This window comes from Oryzias latipes, chromosome 17, assembly GCF_053564925.1.
Source record: "Oryzias latipes strain Hd-rR chromosome 17, Olatipes_Hd-rR_3.1".
Classification (NCBI taxonomy): domain Eukaryota; kingdom Metazoa; phylum Chordata; class Actinopteri; order Beloniformes; family Adrianichthyidae; genus Oryzias; species Oryzias latipes.
The window spans coordinates 3,552,763-3,569,594 of NC_136253.1; the positions used below are offsets into that span (position 1 = coordinate 3,552,763).

The following is a 16,832-nucleotide window of genomic DNA, read 5'->3' on the forward strand; positions in this document are numbered from 1 at the left end:
CATGACTCTTCTGTGCCAAGAATTAGTGTGGCCGTCATGTCAGAGGTGATTAATTGGGCTTGACAGTGCCACGGTTTTGTCACCCCAGAGATTTTTCTCCAGTCATTTGAGACTTCCCAGAGCTGTCAGAATTACAGTTTATTCACCCTGAATGGTAAAACTGACACTGGGCTGCGCTGAGACCTATTCTCTCCTAAATCCTCCTCCTCAGGTGAAAGAAGGGATTACATTTTTTTATGAAAGGATGATATTTTATATGTGGGGATTAAAATAAGTCCCTCATATGTCAACAATATAAAGTCCTGTTATGGATTGCTCCGAGGCTCTTCTCCACATTTCCATTATTCTTTTACAGTTTATTTTCTCTTATTCTTTTATTTATTCAGTGAAAAGGCAAACACGTCTTGTGTCTCACATCCCTCCTATTTAATGTCTCCCTTCACTTCCCTGAAGTGCTCTTATCTTGAAGCAGAGCAACTTTCATTGTCCCCAGTGCCAACAACAGGTCGTCTAATGCCACAAAATTATGTACTACAGTCACGGTTAAGTGATTTGTCACTAAAGCACTTCAAACTGTACTTTTGAGGACTTTAATGCAAATGTCAGCTTAGTATTGTGGGTTGGTCCTACATTTGAAGTTCACAGAGAGTGAGGATCTATTTTCGAGGAAGGCACAACATCCTCTACGTTTGGCACAGTCAGGCCAGTGATGGGGTTCACCGGCTGCTTGGACCAACAGGTATTCAGCGATTTTCCTTAGAGCCGTTTGTGTTTGTGCTCCACTAGTCACACCGTCAGGGATGTCGGCTCTGACAAGCCGAAGCTCCTCTGAGGGGAGACCGACCCGATGTTTTTAACTGCCCTTTTCTCTGAGTGGTGCTTTGGCGAGACCTGGCTCTCACAACACACCAGCTCCTCAGGGAGTACAGCTGTCTGCATGTGAGGAGAGCCTTTCCTCTCATTTCCACCTCTTCAAAGTACTGTAATTGACCACTTTTTAAAACAGAGAACCTTTCACCGCCCACTTTAGCAAGGGTCTGTTAGGTCAGCCTGCAGGGATAAAAACTATCAAGTGAAGTTTGTGAGGACAAAAGAAACTGGAGCTCTTTGGTGAATGTTAATGACAGTTAAAGCTGTGGAATTAAGCATGTCTGAGGCCTTAGACATTTCAGAACATTTACATTTATCTATTCTGGAAATCCACATCTGTATGTAGAAGATGTAACTCATTGTTTCCTCCACTCTCATTTTCTATCTTCATTTAATATTTTCTGTACCTTTTTCTTTTTTTGTGTGCTATCAAAAGTGAATGCAACAACATGACAGGGTCATTTAAGCCTTGTTTCCACTGAGCAGTACGTACTGGTCAGGTCCAGTTTGGTCTGGTTTAAACGGTCCAGTCAATTCGGGTGAGTGTTTCTACTCAAAGTTGGACCGTCATGGGGCATGCGGGATGAAGCTACTAACTACAACAATGGAGGTCATCCACCAGCCCAGAAGCATTTCATGTTGTTTTAGAGAATTTTGCGGGCGGCGAACAGAAATACATATCAACGGGTTTCAACAGTAGCTCTGCCCTAACCGGTCCGTTCCATTTTTCTACGGACCTACAACCAACGGGGGCTCAAAAAATAGTACGGTACTTGTTTGAGCTGGTTATCTGTAAAAAAGACACCTGTCTACATCTTTAAACAGTCAGACTACAACTGAGTTCTTAAGTTATTTTTTCTCAGACACGGTTTGTGTTTGTGAACATACCTTACATGTTTCGGTGGAATCACTTCCACCTTCGTCAGACTACAACCTCTTCACCATGACCAAAGAGTTGCCAAAAGGACACCAGAGACAAGATTGTAAAACTAAACAAGACTGAAATGAACTAATCTACAATAAGCAAGCAGCTTTGAGAGAAGAGATCAATTGTTGGAGGGATTATTAGAAAATGGATAAAGAATATAAACTCACCGACAGTCTCCCTTCACCTGGACCTCCACACAAATCTCACCTGGTGGGGTACAAATGGTCTTGAGAAGGGTGAGGAAACAGCCCAGACCAACACTGGTCAATGACCTGAAAAAGCTGGAACCTCATCAACAGGTTACCATAGTAACCCACAACATTGTCAGGGATTTAAATCTTGTGAAACTCCAAAGGTCCCTCTGCTTAAGCCAGTACACACATATTTAAAACAGTCTAAAGTTCTCCAGGGATCATTTTTATGATCCAGAAGAGGATTGGGAGAAGGTCATCTGAAACTCACCAACTGTCATGTTTGGGGGTGGAAGAATGCTGAGTAGCATCCAAGAATATCTTACCCACTGTAAAACATAGAGGTGGAAGCATCATGTTCTGGGATGAAAGGACGACTGAATGAAAGAAAGGATGAACAGACCAGTTAGGAGAGATTTCCATCACTGACAACATTGAAGATGACACCTTGCTAGGTCGTCTAGCATGACAATAATAGATACAGAGTAGTTACAGACACTAAATGGGATCTGTGTGGCTGGGTGCACCATTGGGTAACGCAGGAGGGACTTTTTAAAGACAGTTTGTAAAAAAGCAGATGAAATGTGTCTTAAGGTAACTTCAACAAAGCAAGGTTCCATGGTGGTGATAAACATTTGAAGAAAAGGAGAAAAATTTTTCCTTTCTGCTGGCATCTTTCTCTTGATACTCAGAATTTTCTTTCAGTCTAATAGTGCTATGCTCTTTGTTTCATGCGGCTTTTTTAATGCCCTCAATTTATTTTACACTTTTAAAAAGTATGATCATTGGAAAGACCAACAAGAATTTACTAGGCACATTAAAACCTGAGCTTCAAATGAGTGAAATGGTTCATCATTTCACTGACCGGAAGAATCACAAATCATTTATCTGCACATATTACTTATTAAAAAGATGCAGTGCTCCCAGGAAATGGACAGTGGAACTCTGCAGAGCTAAGGAAAAAAGGTAAAGTACCAAAAAAATGTGCTGCAGTCAGCTTTTCTGTCATTGTTGCAGTTGCATGGTTGGTGGGATCAGTGTGACTGACCAAAGAGAAAATGGATCAGGGAACTATCAATACGGTTCTTTACTGCAATCTCAGTCTGAAACTCCCTACCAATTTTAACAAAGAAAAAAGTCTTGGGCCAAAGCAAGCTGAATTCTTGGATAATACCATTAACGGTAAAGAGAGTTGGGCTGTACAACCGCCGCCCCCTCCCTCGCATTCCAAACAGGAAGTACCCGCTGGTTCCAAGAAGCCAAAACCCCAAAGACTTCTATAGAGAAATAAACAGCTTTTACTGTCATTGGGTTCGTCAGAATTACTGATTTTTCTTTGCTCTACCTTTTATTAAAATGTTTTTGCTAATCATAATTTTTTTTCATCATATTTTTGATGTAGCGCAAGTTATTCAAATTCAAAAATGTTTGTGAAATGCAGTGAACCTTTTGTTTTTAGCAACAGTTTGAATGCAAAAGTATCTTTTAGCAAACTAGAGCAGACGTGAAAGGACATGCATTGTGAAATGCATCTCCAACACAGTGTGAATCCAAACAAGATACTATGTTAAGAAGTTTGTGACAATGAAAACAATTAAGGGAAAAAGGAAAAGTATTTATTAAAATATGAAATGGAATATCTTGGATGAGTGTCTGGTCAGAAAAAAAAAGCTGTTGTAGGGCCCAAATCCAGGACACCAATTGAGGAAAGAAATCAACTTATTAGGCAGAAAAGAAAATGAATGCCCGGCAGAAAAGACAACAAAAGCAACGTAATGTTACATTTCTCATGTGTTGGTTTTTTTTCTCCAAATATTTTTGAGCCTCAAAGCCCGCAAATGAGCACTAACGGTATGCCACTTTGGGGTATTATGTGAAACCAAACCAAATGAATCCTTGGTATTGACCACACAATCACTCAGAGTCCATCAGGCTATAGAGTTAAAGAACCAGTGCTTTAGCTGGACTTTTTGAATACCTCTCATATATACAAAGAGACCCATTTTCGTTGACTTTTATTCCTTTTTAGCATGTAATATTATACCAACAAGCAGTTTTTAAAGAAATATTTCTTGAGCCTATTGTCTTCACACTTTCTTGATCCTAAAAGCTCTGGTGATGTGTCGGTCGCGAATGAAACGGCTCTTAAGGTGGACGACAACAGCTGGCTCCTTTCTGTTTTCTTTTTTAAACTTTCTTTCAACCATTTTTTTTTTCCTTCAAGCCGCAAGTGATTGGTCACATACGTGTTTGCGCTGAGCACGCCGGCGGGGCTGTTACATGTGCAGTAACACATGAACCAAGTATGATAGAGGCAGAGAACACCAGGTCCAACAGCAACAAACTACATCAACACAGAATCGTAAAGTAAAGTCAAATAGGGACACTGGGAAAAGGATTTCACTTATATTGAGAATACAAAAGCAGAGTGGAGGTTTGATAGTGTAGGTTTCCACCTAGAACTGGCTCCACAACTAACCTGCACAGGAACCTAAGAACTGAAAGGACCTTCTCCTCAGGCAGGTCATTACGGACAGAAGAAACCAGATCAGCCCCCTTAAAGCTGAAACACTTGGTATTTTTAGATGCCAACCTTTATTGTGAATAAAGTCTTTTTTTGTTTTTGTCTTTTTTTTGTTGTTTTATTTTGTTGTGCACATTTTAATTCTGCTATTCATAGGGTTTTTGATGTATAAGGATCGGTGACGGACATTCTTCAGTCCATATATATATGCAAGTATAAATAAATATATTTAGTGCTACACAGACTGGAAAGGTAGATGAGAGCTTCTTTTGTTTGTGTGAGAGGCGCTAATGTTTACAGAGTAATCGAAACTCAATCTCTGTTAGAGTTGTGGCCGCGGATCGATGTTCACTCTGAATCATTGTAATTGGCTCTTGTCTCTGTGGTTGAGGAGAACAGCATCCATTAACACAGAGATGTTAGATGGAGGCAGCGCTTGTTTGGCTACAGCTCGGAGTTTGCTGCTTGACAGGAAGACTGAATATTTATGGAGCTTGTTTTCATGAACCTGACTGTATATTTGCAGATTAAATTATGTTTGGTTACACTAAGAAGACAATCTCATAAAAGTAAGCATAAGCACATTTTGTTTTATCAGAGTGGGTCTTTAAAGACATTCCCATTCCAATAAGGTTACAATTTTGAAATTGCATCACTCAGAACATGAATTCAATTTTAGTGCAGCTTGTTTGTTTAATCTGATGAATCCTTAAGCCTCCCTGAATGAACTCAAAGTTGCTGAAAGTGGATGAGTTAGAGATAGAAGGCAATTTTCCTTAAACAGGAGTTTGTTGTTTGCAGTTTTTACTCAGATTAGGATATGGAGGCTACTCTGTCTCCAACAGCATCAGATCTTTTGATACACTGTGTAGTTTCTTCTGCTCTGTGAAACACTCCGGTATGTTTTTATCTCTGCAGTGGGGCTTGAAGGGTCCCGCTGACCACAGATGTATTTATGAATTTGTATGGCAAAAACATAACATTTTGTGCTGCATGTATGCAAAACCTTAACCATATAGCTGTTTTCTGTTCTTATTTTTCAGCAGAGGTGTGTGATCGTCAACTTGTGGCCAGCCTGCCACAGTCCTCCTTCAGGAGCTCCTCTCAGCTGTCCAGCAGTCATGCACCAGGCTTCGCCAAGCTCAACAGGAGAGATGGTTGGAAACATTTAAAGTATTTATGACCAACTGCAAGCAGACATTACCGTATTTTCCGGACTATAAGCCACTTCTTTTGTCACCAACATTCGACCCTGCGGCTAATTCAATGATGCGGCTAATTTATGCTTTTATTTATCGGCTGCTAGGAGCGCTTCAGCAGCTTCAGAGGGGAGACTGACTGCATAGTTCTATGTCCAGCAACAAGCGTGATTGCTTTGACACACACACAAACAGCCAAACAGCATGGACCTGACTTCAGTTGTTAGAGACTTAAGTCATGGTGCAATCAAAGAAACACCCATGCTCAGCCGCATCCCACAATCCTTTGGTGCCATTACACCAGGGGTCGGCAACCCATGGCTCCAGAGCCACATGTGGCTCTTTCATCCTTTTGTTGTGGCTCCCTCTGACTTTGCAAAATAATGAGTATTTTATAATAATTAAATTTTATTTTAGTTTGTTCATCTGCTGGCTCCGTACGAAGCGCGTACCACGTCAAAACCAGCTTCCTAAATGAGCTCGTATTTATCGGGCGAGAACTGCAGAGCTGATAGCAGGAGGACACACGCGGTCCGGAGTGATCTTCTGCCGGGAACTTGACGTTATGCGGGGCAGAGAGCAACTCGCTGATGACAGAGAGTTTGTGCCAGTGTTGCCAGATAGAGTCACAGTTTTCCAGCCCAAAAGTCATCTGAAAACCGCCAGACCCAGCCAAAAACCGCCCAACACAACTTTTGTTGATGTTTTTTTTCGCACTGGACTGATTTAGCAAAATAAAAGATTTTTCTAAATAAAAGATAGTTCAGACTAATAATAAAATGTGTACAATATTGAATATTTCTTCAGCGGAGCGCCTTCTTCCATTCGTTTGCTTAACCCGCTCTATCCCAGCTATAACCTGCGTCCGGCTCTTTCATCCTTGTGCGGCGCTGGAGCGCCCCAACTATCGTATTTTGCGCTCTCTGTGTAGGACACACTGAGGAGCGCGCGGGAAACCAACTCTCAGCTGCAGAGGATGTGAACAGGTGAACAGGTAGAGAGGAAAAGCAGATGGAGAGGCGGAGGAGGGGCTTTGGCTTCAAACTCTGTCAGAGAGATGCAAACACGGGCGTCAGATTCAGACGCAGCTTTCACTGCGGGAGTTGAAGCAGAGACTTTCCCTGGGATGATTTTATGAACTCAAACATGGAAACATGATTACCAAGTAGAACTCTTCAAAATAATAATCCTGATCTCTGCACATTCTCAGTGTCTACCATGCATTGATAAACACATCGCTCCATGCAGAGATCAGACCAGAACTAGTAGCTCCTCCCAACGAGGCCGCGGTATCATCCTTTAAAGAACACAATGTACATTTGCAGCGACGTATGCTTCAGACGATGTCCGATTGGCTAATCTACATGTCAATCAAGTCCCGTACTTCTCAGTAAGGATTTTGATTGGCTGGTGGATTTTTAAGAAGTACTTTTTTTTATCTTTTCTGGCCCGCGATCTACACTCATGCCATTGAAGATCGACGTAATGAGCACCCTTGATATAATATATACATGCATAATATATATAATGTTGTCAAAACGGGTTGTGGCTCCGGGTGCTTTCTTTTCATTAGGAGCGGTCCCAAATGGCTCTTTGAGTAAAAAAGGTTGCCGACCCCTGCATTAGACCCAACGTGCACCTGACCGCCACTACAATGTGACGCAGCTTTCAAGTAAATCAATCAAGAAATAAATCAAGAAAGTAAAGCAATCGTTAAAAGCGGTGTGAAAAAATTCACCATCACCAACGCGTTTGGAAAAGCCGGTCCGCTGTGTGCCAGAGGCCGCGTAGAGCGCGTGCACTTACAAGTCACTGCTGCTCTCTTTTACTGGTGTGTTTTTCTTAACCAGCCCTGTTATTTCCACATTGATGCCGTGTCATAGGCGGAAAGAGGGGAGAGCTGCTCTTGCGTTCCGCTGCAGCTCCCTGCTCCTTCTTAAACACGCACGCGGTTTCAACACAAATACATCCTCAATCTACAACACAGTGTGGCGAACCGGGGGTTAGCCCCGCCTTAAACCCCTAAGACTCTTGGGAAGTGGGAAATCTGAGTGTTAATTTTCTCCCCATAAGTACGGTATGTCACTTTAGAAACGCTCTGTTTTTGAGTCATCCATCTTTAATTCTGTGTTTTTACTGAATGATGTTCTCAAAATCATCTTGTTATAACCATTTTTCATCCCTGCTTTGTATCAGCAGATTGTTGTCTCTGCAGAGAGACTTGGAAAAACAAAACGTTAATACTTATGAGTCACCTCCAAATGCACTGACATCCTTTTCTAGTCTCACCTTTGGAGGACTAAAGGGGGACTGATCATTTCTTTTTTATTCAACATTTTTTAATTTAATTATAAATTTACTATGAAAGTTAACCAAGGATCCAACTTGAGGTAATAAAAAATAAATATTATCCTGCAAAAACAACTCTCCCGCCTTCTGTATAAATGACCTAGTTCTAATTTGGCCCATTAGTGGGTCAGAAGGGGGGACATGACATGTCAGGATTGGTTTTCTATCTCTGGTCTTGTAGGAGTCATTGCTAAACTGATTTGAAGAAGTAACACCACAATGTCTTACTTATTAAAAGAGAGGATTAGACAATTTCAGGCCTCCAGGAATGTGTCCCTACATATTTGTTGAATGTCTTGCTGTTGATAACCTGGAGCAGGAGAGTTCGGCCAGTCAGGAGATGCTAGGGCAAAACAGTCCTTGTTGTCCACCTCTGACGAAGATGCTCATCGGAAAAGTTAATGTCTCTAATTCCCAAGGCCTATTTATATTAAGTGGCAGCAAGTAAAGTTTTGTCCCAGACAGAATTGTGGCTGTGAATTTTTAATTAGTTACGTCAGGAAAAAGCCAAAAAACCCTCAAAATTAAGGGGGATTGCCTCAGCTTGCCAAAAGTCAGCTGAAAAGCCAATTGTTTTATTCCTGTTCTAAATTTACTTTAGACTAAAGAAGCACAGAAATGACTTTGTAGTGATGTGTAACATGAGCTGATGTAAAATGTTTTTTCCAAAAAATCAATCTATTTTAAGTTCTTTTTATATGTTCACCAATCCTCTACAACTCTCCTCCCACTTGTGTTTCTGTGCAGTTTTTGGGTGATCCCACCTCTGAACCGTCTGCAAAGTAAACCTCTTTTTTTATGTAACTGTAATACTTTTTCCATGAAATAGAATTCCTATAGGTTATTATATTAACAATCTTGAGTTTTCTTGCTTCTGGTTTCAGAGGTGTTATTCTGTATTTTCCTCACTATAGGGCGCACCGGATTCTAAAGTGTACTGTCAATGAACGGTCTGTTTCCAAAATGACGTCATCTTTAAGGTACACCAAACTATAACGAGCATTAAGTGAGACAGAGTCAGACATGTCTGTCTGTCAGTCAGCCAGACTTTAATCATTGCATTCACAGTAACTCTAGAACTTGTTTGTAACACGTTAGCTACGTTAGAAGCATTAGCCATGTAACTGTCACAAAACGGGCAGATGGCTGGTTCAAATTGCAGCAGATTTATTAGCATAGCTAAAAGTCCACAAAGCTAAATCAGGGTCAGGCAGGCAGGCAGGGGTCAATAATGAGCATGGGACCATCAGAGCGGAAACCAGTAATCAGGATCCAGGCGAGAGTTGGGGCAGGCGGCAGGCAAACACAGAAAAAACAGGGTCAGGAAATTAGAAGATCAGGTATCGATGAACCGCTTGGTAATGCAGGCAGAGTGGCACACACAAGGCTTTGCACTGAGCAAGGCTTTGTGCAGTGCTGAAGTGTCATGTGATTGATTGGTAAACGACAGTCGGGTGTGTGGCATCCAGAAACTGCACACTGGGGTTGCTGCGAGGTGTAGTGCACTCAGAACTCTGGAGACGGCTCCAGAGGGGGAGACAGAGCTGTGACTCCTGACAGTAAGCACATTTACAATACCTGAAACTTCCAACTTTCTTTGCAACTCTTAAAAAACAGACTGATATTTCTAAAACAAACGGTGACTATGCTGACTCCCAAAGTTGTGAGTTTGAAACTCATAAAAAAAACTGACATTTTGACAGAGTGCTGTCTTTCTCTCAAAATTGCTCTAACATTAGTAAAGACAGCCAGAATTAATCCATATATAAGGCATTAAAAAAATGAAGCCTTTTAATTGCACCTTATAGTGGAAAAAATATTTTTCCACGCTGGATATCAGTGTGGAAAAATAGATGCATGAATTCAGATGGTCATTAATAGCTAGTTAGTGTAAAATAGCCCATAGTGACACAGTCAGTTTTACATCTTTATTGAGACATGTTTTTTTATGTGCAAAAATAATCTGTCAGATATTCCTGAATCTGAGCTGTCCACCAAACAACATATGCAAATGTCCTTTGTGCATTTATCATTGTAACCAACTAAAGTGAGATCAAGTAATGCTTACCTCATTTTCCTCTTTCCATTGTGGTTACCTTTTGTGTTAAAAGTCAAATACAAGAGAAAATGGTGTTTGTTCTGTCACCTTGGAGTCCTTTGCTGGAAGCTGATGTGAGGCTCAGACAAAATGAAGATTGTGGCTTTGCAGCTTTATCTCAACATCAAAGCCCAGAATCTGCTGGGAGTGTGAGGTGGGATTAATCTGGATCTGAATGATTTTCACCACCTGGAAAAGCAAAGGGAGCTGAGCATGGAGAAACTCGCAGTGGTCCAATCTGTTGGCCGTCTGCACAGTGCTGATCAACTATGTTCTTAATAGTTTAGACATTTTTTTGGAGACAAACTGGCTGACGTGGACGATTAAACTCAAACAATGCTGGATGTTGAATTTGAAGTATTTGGGCATGCCGCTTTAGGAACATTTTTTTGAGGCCTAATGAATAGACTGTTGTGATTCAGTGTCTTTTCTCCAAAACCATGGCTTCATAAGAAATTGAATAGCCATAAACAAATATTAGTTTATGTTGACGACTTTATTGTTAACTACAGTGCATCTAAACTAAATTCAGCAAAACAATAAAAAATTACTGAGACCTTTGGAATAAGTTTACTAAAACATATTTTAAGCTCATGGGCTACACAGTGGCGCACCCGCCTCACAGTGAGAAGGCTCTGGTTCAAACCCCGGCTGGGACCTTTCGGTATAGAGTTTGCATGTTGTCTTCATGCATGTGTGTGTTTTCTCTGGGAACTCTGGTTTCCCTCAACAGTGTATTAATTGCCGTTTCTAAATTGCCCCCAAGTGTGAATGTCAGTGCGATCCTGGGACAGACTGTGGACTATCCAGGGTTCACCCAACCGGAGCTGGGTAGAATCCAGCAAAAGGGATTCAGCCACCAAAAAGACAAAAAGGTTTACTTCCAGTCGCCAAAGAAATATATTCAGTCGCCACTTTTTATGATACAGACGTTGACATGTTGGAACCAGACGTCAGCAAGCAATGATCATTCTGAGTCGGTCTGAGTCAACATTTCTATGGCAACCACTCTCCCCAATCAGGAGTGAGCTTGTTGAAGGGTGTGAAGAAACTGGATTTTCTAGAAAGGACTGTATTAAATTTTAGGTTCGTACCCGTCAGTTTCTTGCACACAGAAATAAAGAATAATGACTCAGAGACAGTTACTTAGCTTTTGTGGAGGTTTTACTTCGCACAAACACGAAGGGGACAGACATATGAACATGGTACATTCAAAGTCCGAACCAACGAGCTCAGGGATGGGCTTTGGTATAAAAACCCTGCATTTGCATATTCAGAAGATCGTCCAATGGACCTCGTGTGAAAATCACGCCCACAGGTTGCTGCTGGAGAGAAGCTCCAAGGCTAAAGTGAAGATAAGTCTGAGGCCTGCTCAGCAGATCACACAGTCACAGAAAAAGGGAGGATGAGAAGAAACTGTGAAAACAATAGTTTGGCTGTGCTGTCTTCAAATGTAATATAATTTTGAGATGACAATACATGCTCAGCGAATTAAGTTTAAACCATTAGTGTAATAAAAGTTAAAGGCAGTTTCTAACTATTCTATTTCTAATTATTCCTAACAAAGGGCCACATACTGTACGTACCACTTGAAAGTGGGCTCGGGAGAATCTGTCAATCAAATGTTTTAAATGTTTAAAGTGAGAACACATTCCTTTATTCAGGCATCTGATTGGTCAGTTTATTCCTTGAATAACTTGCACTACAGAAAAAAAATCTTGAATAAAAAATTAGGATTATCAAGAACATGTTAAAAAAAGGTAGTAGAGCAAGAATGGTTATTCAAACAAATATAATGACTGTGTAACAGCTGTTTATTCCTCTGTAGAGGTCTATGGGGTTTTGGCTTCTTGGAACCTCCCTGTTTGGAACTTGAGTTTGTTATAACTTGGCTGTACAAAAAAGGTGTCAAATAGCAGGACAGAGACTCTTCCATCAGACCACTCATTTGCTGTGTTGGTACTGACATGCACACAGCTTCAAAATAATGGAGTTTCTTAACAAGATTGTAGAATATCTTTAGTTGCATATTCAAATGGATTTTGATCAGGGGGTTTTTTTGTCACCTGAAAGGCTTAGCTCCAAATCAAAGGATGTAAAGACAGAAGTTACAGAAACAGAGACTAAGGCTTTTTGAATCTGCAATTCTCCACAGCTTTGTGAAACATTTAGGCATCTTTCAGCTCATTGTTTGGGTTTATCTCCTAGGACTATTTTGGGTAATGAAAGAATGTTTTAGAAAGGCTTAAGAAGCTAAGCTTGCGTCATCATAGCGACAGTTCTTATTTGAAAACTGCAAAGCCTACTTTTTCTAAGAAATAGCCACTTAAAATAAAAATCTGAAGTAGAAATTAAGCCTCCACTCAAAAAGAGGAACTAAATTATATGAACACAAATGGGTGGAACATCACTGTGGAGAGAAATCTTTGACCAAAGGGGCTCAAAAAAGGATGTGAAGGATATAAAAGAATGAAATAGAGCATTTATAGTCTAAATGCAATTAAAGAAATGTAAAAAGCAAATAAATTGTCAGAAAAAGTAACGAAACAACTTTAAAAAAAAACAGCTCATTTGAGTTGATAAGCAGTGAAACTTTTTGCATACAGAATAAAAAAAGACATAGTTTAGTCTGGGTTTCCTTGTGCAACTGGATCATATTTTACTGTACTAATAAATCATGACAACGTAGTGTAGCATTAACCTGCTTTTGCGTTTCCTCGCTACCATCACTGTAGATTATGTCTGCAATCAGTAATAATTAGGACTACATGATGGAATCCAGTAATTCTGGCTGGAAATGTAATGAATGACCACTGTACAGCTGACAGCATCATCAGTCAGGCTGACCTCTCATTTCACTGCTGCATATTTCAAATCTTGCTGTAGTGGCTGGTAGGTCAGGAGAGCCATTTGAGTCACATTTCCATCTAAGTCAGTATTAAAGGGTGCAAAGCCCACACCGTCTGACCTGTTTGCTAAAGAAATCAATGAATAAATGAAAGCCTCCATCTCATTTCTTAGGGCTGCCGGGCTGCTAAAACCCTGCCTCCGCTTGTTCTCAGAGGAGCAGACTCACTTTCACTTCATTTACTTTCTAAACGAACAGAGATTACCAACCTGGAAATGACGGGATTCCTCTGTGCTCGCATGAAGGTGTTGCCGTGAGCTGTATTCTCAAGAGGAGAAAAAATGTTTGTACGGATGGAAAACAGATTCCACAGGCTGACCTTTGATGTGCTCAGCAGTGACAAAATAGCTGCTAAAATGTGAGCAGGAACTTGGACAAGTGCCCAGGCGTGTCTGTCAAAGAGACTTGGGCACAGGTTTGTCCTGATCCTGGAGGGGACTTGGTGTCGCCTCTGTGGAGTAGCATTTGGAGAGTTGGAAGAGTCAGTGGAGGATGCTCCTTACACATTTCTCTTCAGGGAAACATACAACATTATCCTGCTGGATAATGCACTTCAAATGATTGTTTTCATTGATAGTGGTGTTGAGAGAGGTGGGAAGCGTTTTAAGATGATTACAATGTGTTCTAAAGAAGAGATTTTAGCCACGGTGACCTTCTGTTTTGAAATCTGATAACTTGTAACACACTTGATTCTGCTCCCCAGCTCTGCAGTGACACAAGTCAGTCATCCTGAAAAACGATGGTTGAAAATCATGTTTAGGAATCCCTTTTTAGTTTTTAGGGTGGTTTCTTATCCATGACCAGTTAGCTGTCACATCAGTTTCAGGCAGCACTAAAGTTGACTGTTTTCAGGCTCACTTCTTCAAATGGGTCTTATCATTTGACCCAATCCTCAAGCACCGCCTGCATGGATTAACCAAACGAACCAGACAAATCATATCCCATGCTTTTCTGAAAGTAACAAAATAAAACAGATTTAAAGAAAACATGCATCTTGGTTTCTTGGTTTATGGTTTTGTTGTTTCTTTCCGCTAACTTCCAGCATTTTTGGATCACTATCTACTTTTTGCCAATATGAGAACCACTTCAACATGAGCATCCACAAAACAAAATGTGGTATACAAGTAAGTGTCACATTTAATACGAGGGCCTGTAACAAATAACCAGAGGTCGCCTGTGACACCTAAATAACATGTGCTCCTAACTTTTGTATGCAGAAAAACGCTGCTTTTCATGTCAGCTTTGCACCAATATGCAACACATTACGTAAACCACCACCACCACTACTTCTGAACATAGCATCTTAAAACATTTTTCACAGTAGAATGCAAAAAAGGAAAAAGTTACCTCAACTTAAAAATCTCTTCAAATGATATGTGGGGACTTTGTGGATGGAAAATGTATTAAATTAATTTAAACATGACAGAGAGATAAAAAAAATATATCAAAATGGGGAATCAGTCAGTAGCTGCGTTTCCTGTACACATACGCACAAAACTTTATCGAAATTCTAAAAATGTTTAAAAGACACAATTTTGCAGTTACACAATTTCCATTAAATCATAACTTTGCCAACAAACCAACTCGCACAAAGAAAGAAAAATAAACAGCAATGTTTTGACATATTGCTGTCATGATGTAAATATAAAAACAAATTAAATAAATGTTTGAGTTCATAAGATCATCCCAGAGAAAGTCTCTGCTTCAACTCCTGCAGGGAAAGCTGCGTCTGAATCTGACGCCCGTGTTTGCATCTCTGACAGAGTTTGAGGCCAAAGCCCCTCCCCTGCCTCTCGACCTGCTCTTCCTCTCTACCTGTTCACATCCTCTGCAGGTGAGAGTTGTTTTTTCCAGAGCTCCTCCACTGTGTTCTACACAGAGAGTGCAAAATACGGTCATCATAGCAGCAGGTTGAGGCGATAGGTGGGGCAGATTTCATTAATTGTACATGCGGCGTGTGCTGTCTGAACAACAGCCCCGCCCCCCCATGCACACAAATAGCCAGACAGACCTCTCCTCTTCAGCAAGAATAGCGAAATTAATATCATCATTAATTAATGGAAAATGGACTGACTTGGTGAGTTAAACATGGCAGATAACGTTTATATCTTGTGGGACACAAAAAAGCCACTTCTCCAGTACCGATAGCAGAACTGTTGAGGTCAGATCTTAACGGTACTGCGGTCTTGAAGAATGTGGCCCCGGGGCTCGTTCAATACCGGGGATCGGTACCCATCCCTAGCGATGGATGTGAAAAATACTTCAATTTACAGCAGATACATTCAAATTTCTGCCACGGCACTATAGCGCTCTTCATCATCTGTCAAAGAAGACATCGACGTCTTGATTCAGGCCATGGAGTGGCGAGCTCCTTACATGTGTGAGTGGCTATGAAAGAAGGCATTTTGGGAAATTGTGGTTGGTGATTTTACAGAGGAGCTGTGGATCCAACAATTCTGCATGACACGCTCCACTTAGTGGGTAGCGCCCTCTGTGCAGTGCCTAAGGCAGCCAGTTCCAACCAAGAAGAGCACTGTCATCGTCATTCGTAAAAAGTGTTTACATTGCACCTCCTCCAAAGCCACTTCCTCCAAGCCCAATTTGCGCAATTTCAAAGTCAATCGAAACGCAAAAAAATGAAGCTTTAAATAACATTAGGAGTAACTAATTTGCATACAACAGCTGAGTTGATTGGAAGCTGAAGCCTGGCGTGAACATGATAGATGCAGAAGAGCTGAAAAGAAAGCATTACCATAACAGAGAGCGTAGAATATGGTATAATCTGAAAAAAACCCAAAAAGTTAAAAAAGGACCAATCTTCACAGGCACACATTCAAAGCAGGATGGGAGTTTTATCTTTACTGTTACATAATTCTCACAACCATATCAGCTCCTATTGTATAGGTGGAAACACAGCTGTGGGACTAACACTGGCCCTTCGGTTCATTCATAGAAATCTGTACAGAATTTGACCATCATGTGCTCACAGGTCTTTTAAAAAAAGATTTGTTTAGACATTTAAGAAGCAGGGGAAAGTTTTCCCAACACAATGAGTTGGACCAGGCACCAGGCTTTGTCTTAGAAAAGAACATTACCCTAGAAAATGGCACCAAGATATTTTGACCACAGATCCCGAAGATATGGCTCCAAAAGTCAAAGATGCAAAGCTCCCTGCATGCGTTGTCCTGATCCAACAGCAGCAGGAATCTTTGACCTAACCAAACATCATCCTTCAGCACTTTTACTCAAGGGATGACAGCGTGTCAAGTAGAAGGAGCTTTCACTCAAAGAACTACAAATGTTTTCTTTGATGTCTGTACTGCAGCTTATCTTAGTCAAAATAAATACATGAAGGCACAAAGAAAGCATGAAGATTCAAATGCAGTGGGTGCTGTTTGCTTCACAACTGCTTTTACATCTTGGCCCAGAAAAAATATAGTAGACTGTGCACATAATCTAACCGGAGATGAATGTGGTTCCTGCTGACAAGATGAAGCCCTCAAAACTGTGGAGAATTCTCCTCATTCTACCATCTAACTTGTTCTTTTCACCATAAAAAACATTTTAACATGCTCCCAGTTTTTCTTTGTTTCTCTCACCACCTGTATTCTTTACAGATAATAGACTTTTAAATGACTAGCTCCCTTGCATTCGTTTTCGTTTGTAGTCACTTTTCCATCAGTAAGAACTAATTAAGTGAGAGTGGCAAATGCTAATAGCATCTGAATTTCTTATTTCAGAGACAAAAAATGACAGTTATCAGTT

The 16,832-nt window shown here is 40.7% G+C and overlaps 1 protein-coding gene across 9 annotated transcripts in view; it reads left to right on the top strand.

The window, feature by feature from the left end:
* LOC105356097 (contactin-associated protein-like 4) overlaps nucleotides 1-16,832 on the top strand; it is a 258,282-nt gene that overhangs the window by 46,569 nt on the left and 194,881 nt on the right. For 6 of the 9 annotated variants that reach the window (XR_013650452.1, XM_078934174.1, XM_078934178.1 and 3 more), the window contains exon 2: nucleotides 5,557-5,670. Coding sequence is in view for 7 of the 9 variants with exons in the window: in XM_078934174.1 (XP_078790300.1) it covers nucleotides 5,557-5,670 (114 nt within the window). In the remaining 2 variants the exon portion in view is untranslated. Of the gene's footprint in view, nucleotides 1-5,556; nucleotides 5,687-16,832 lie in introns of those variants that run through there. The other 3 variants (XM_078934175.1, XM_078934173.1, XM_078934179.1) reach the window with 2 other exon arrangements.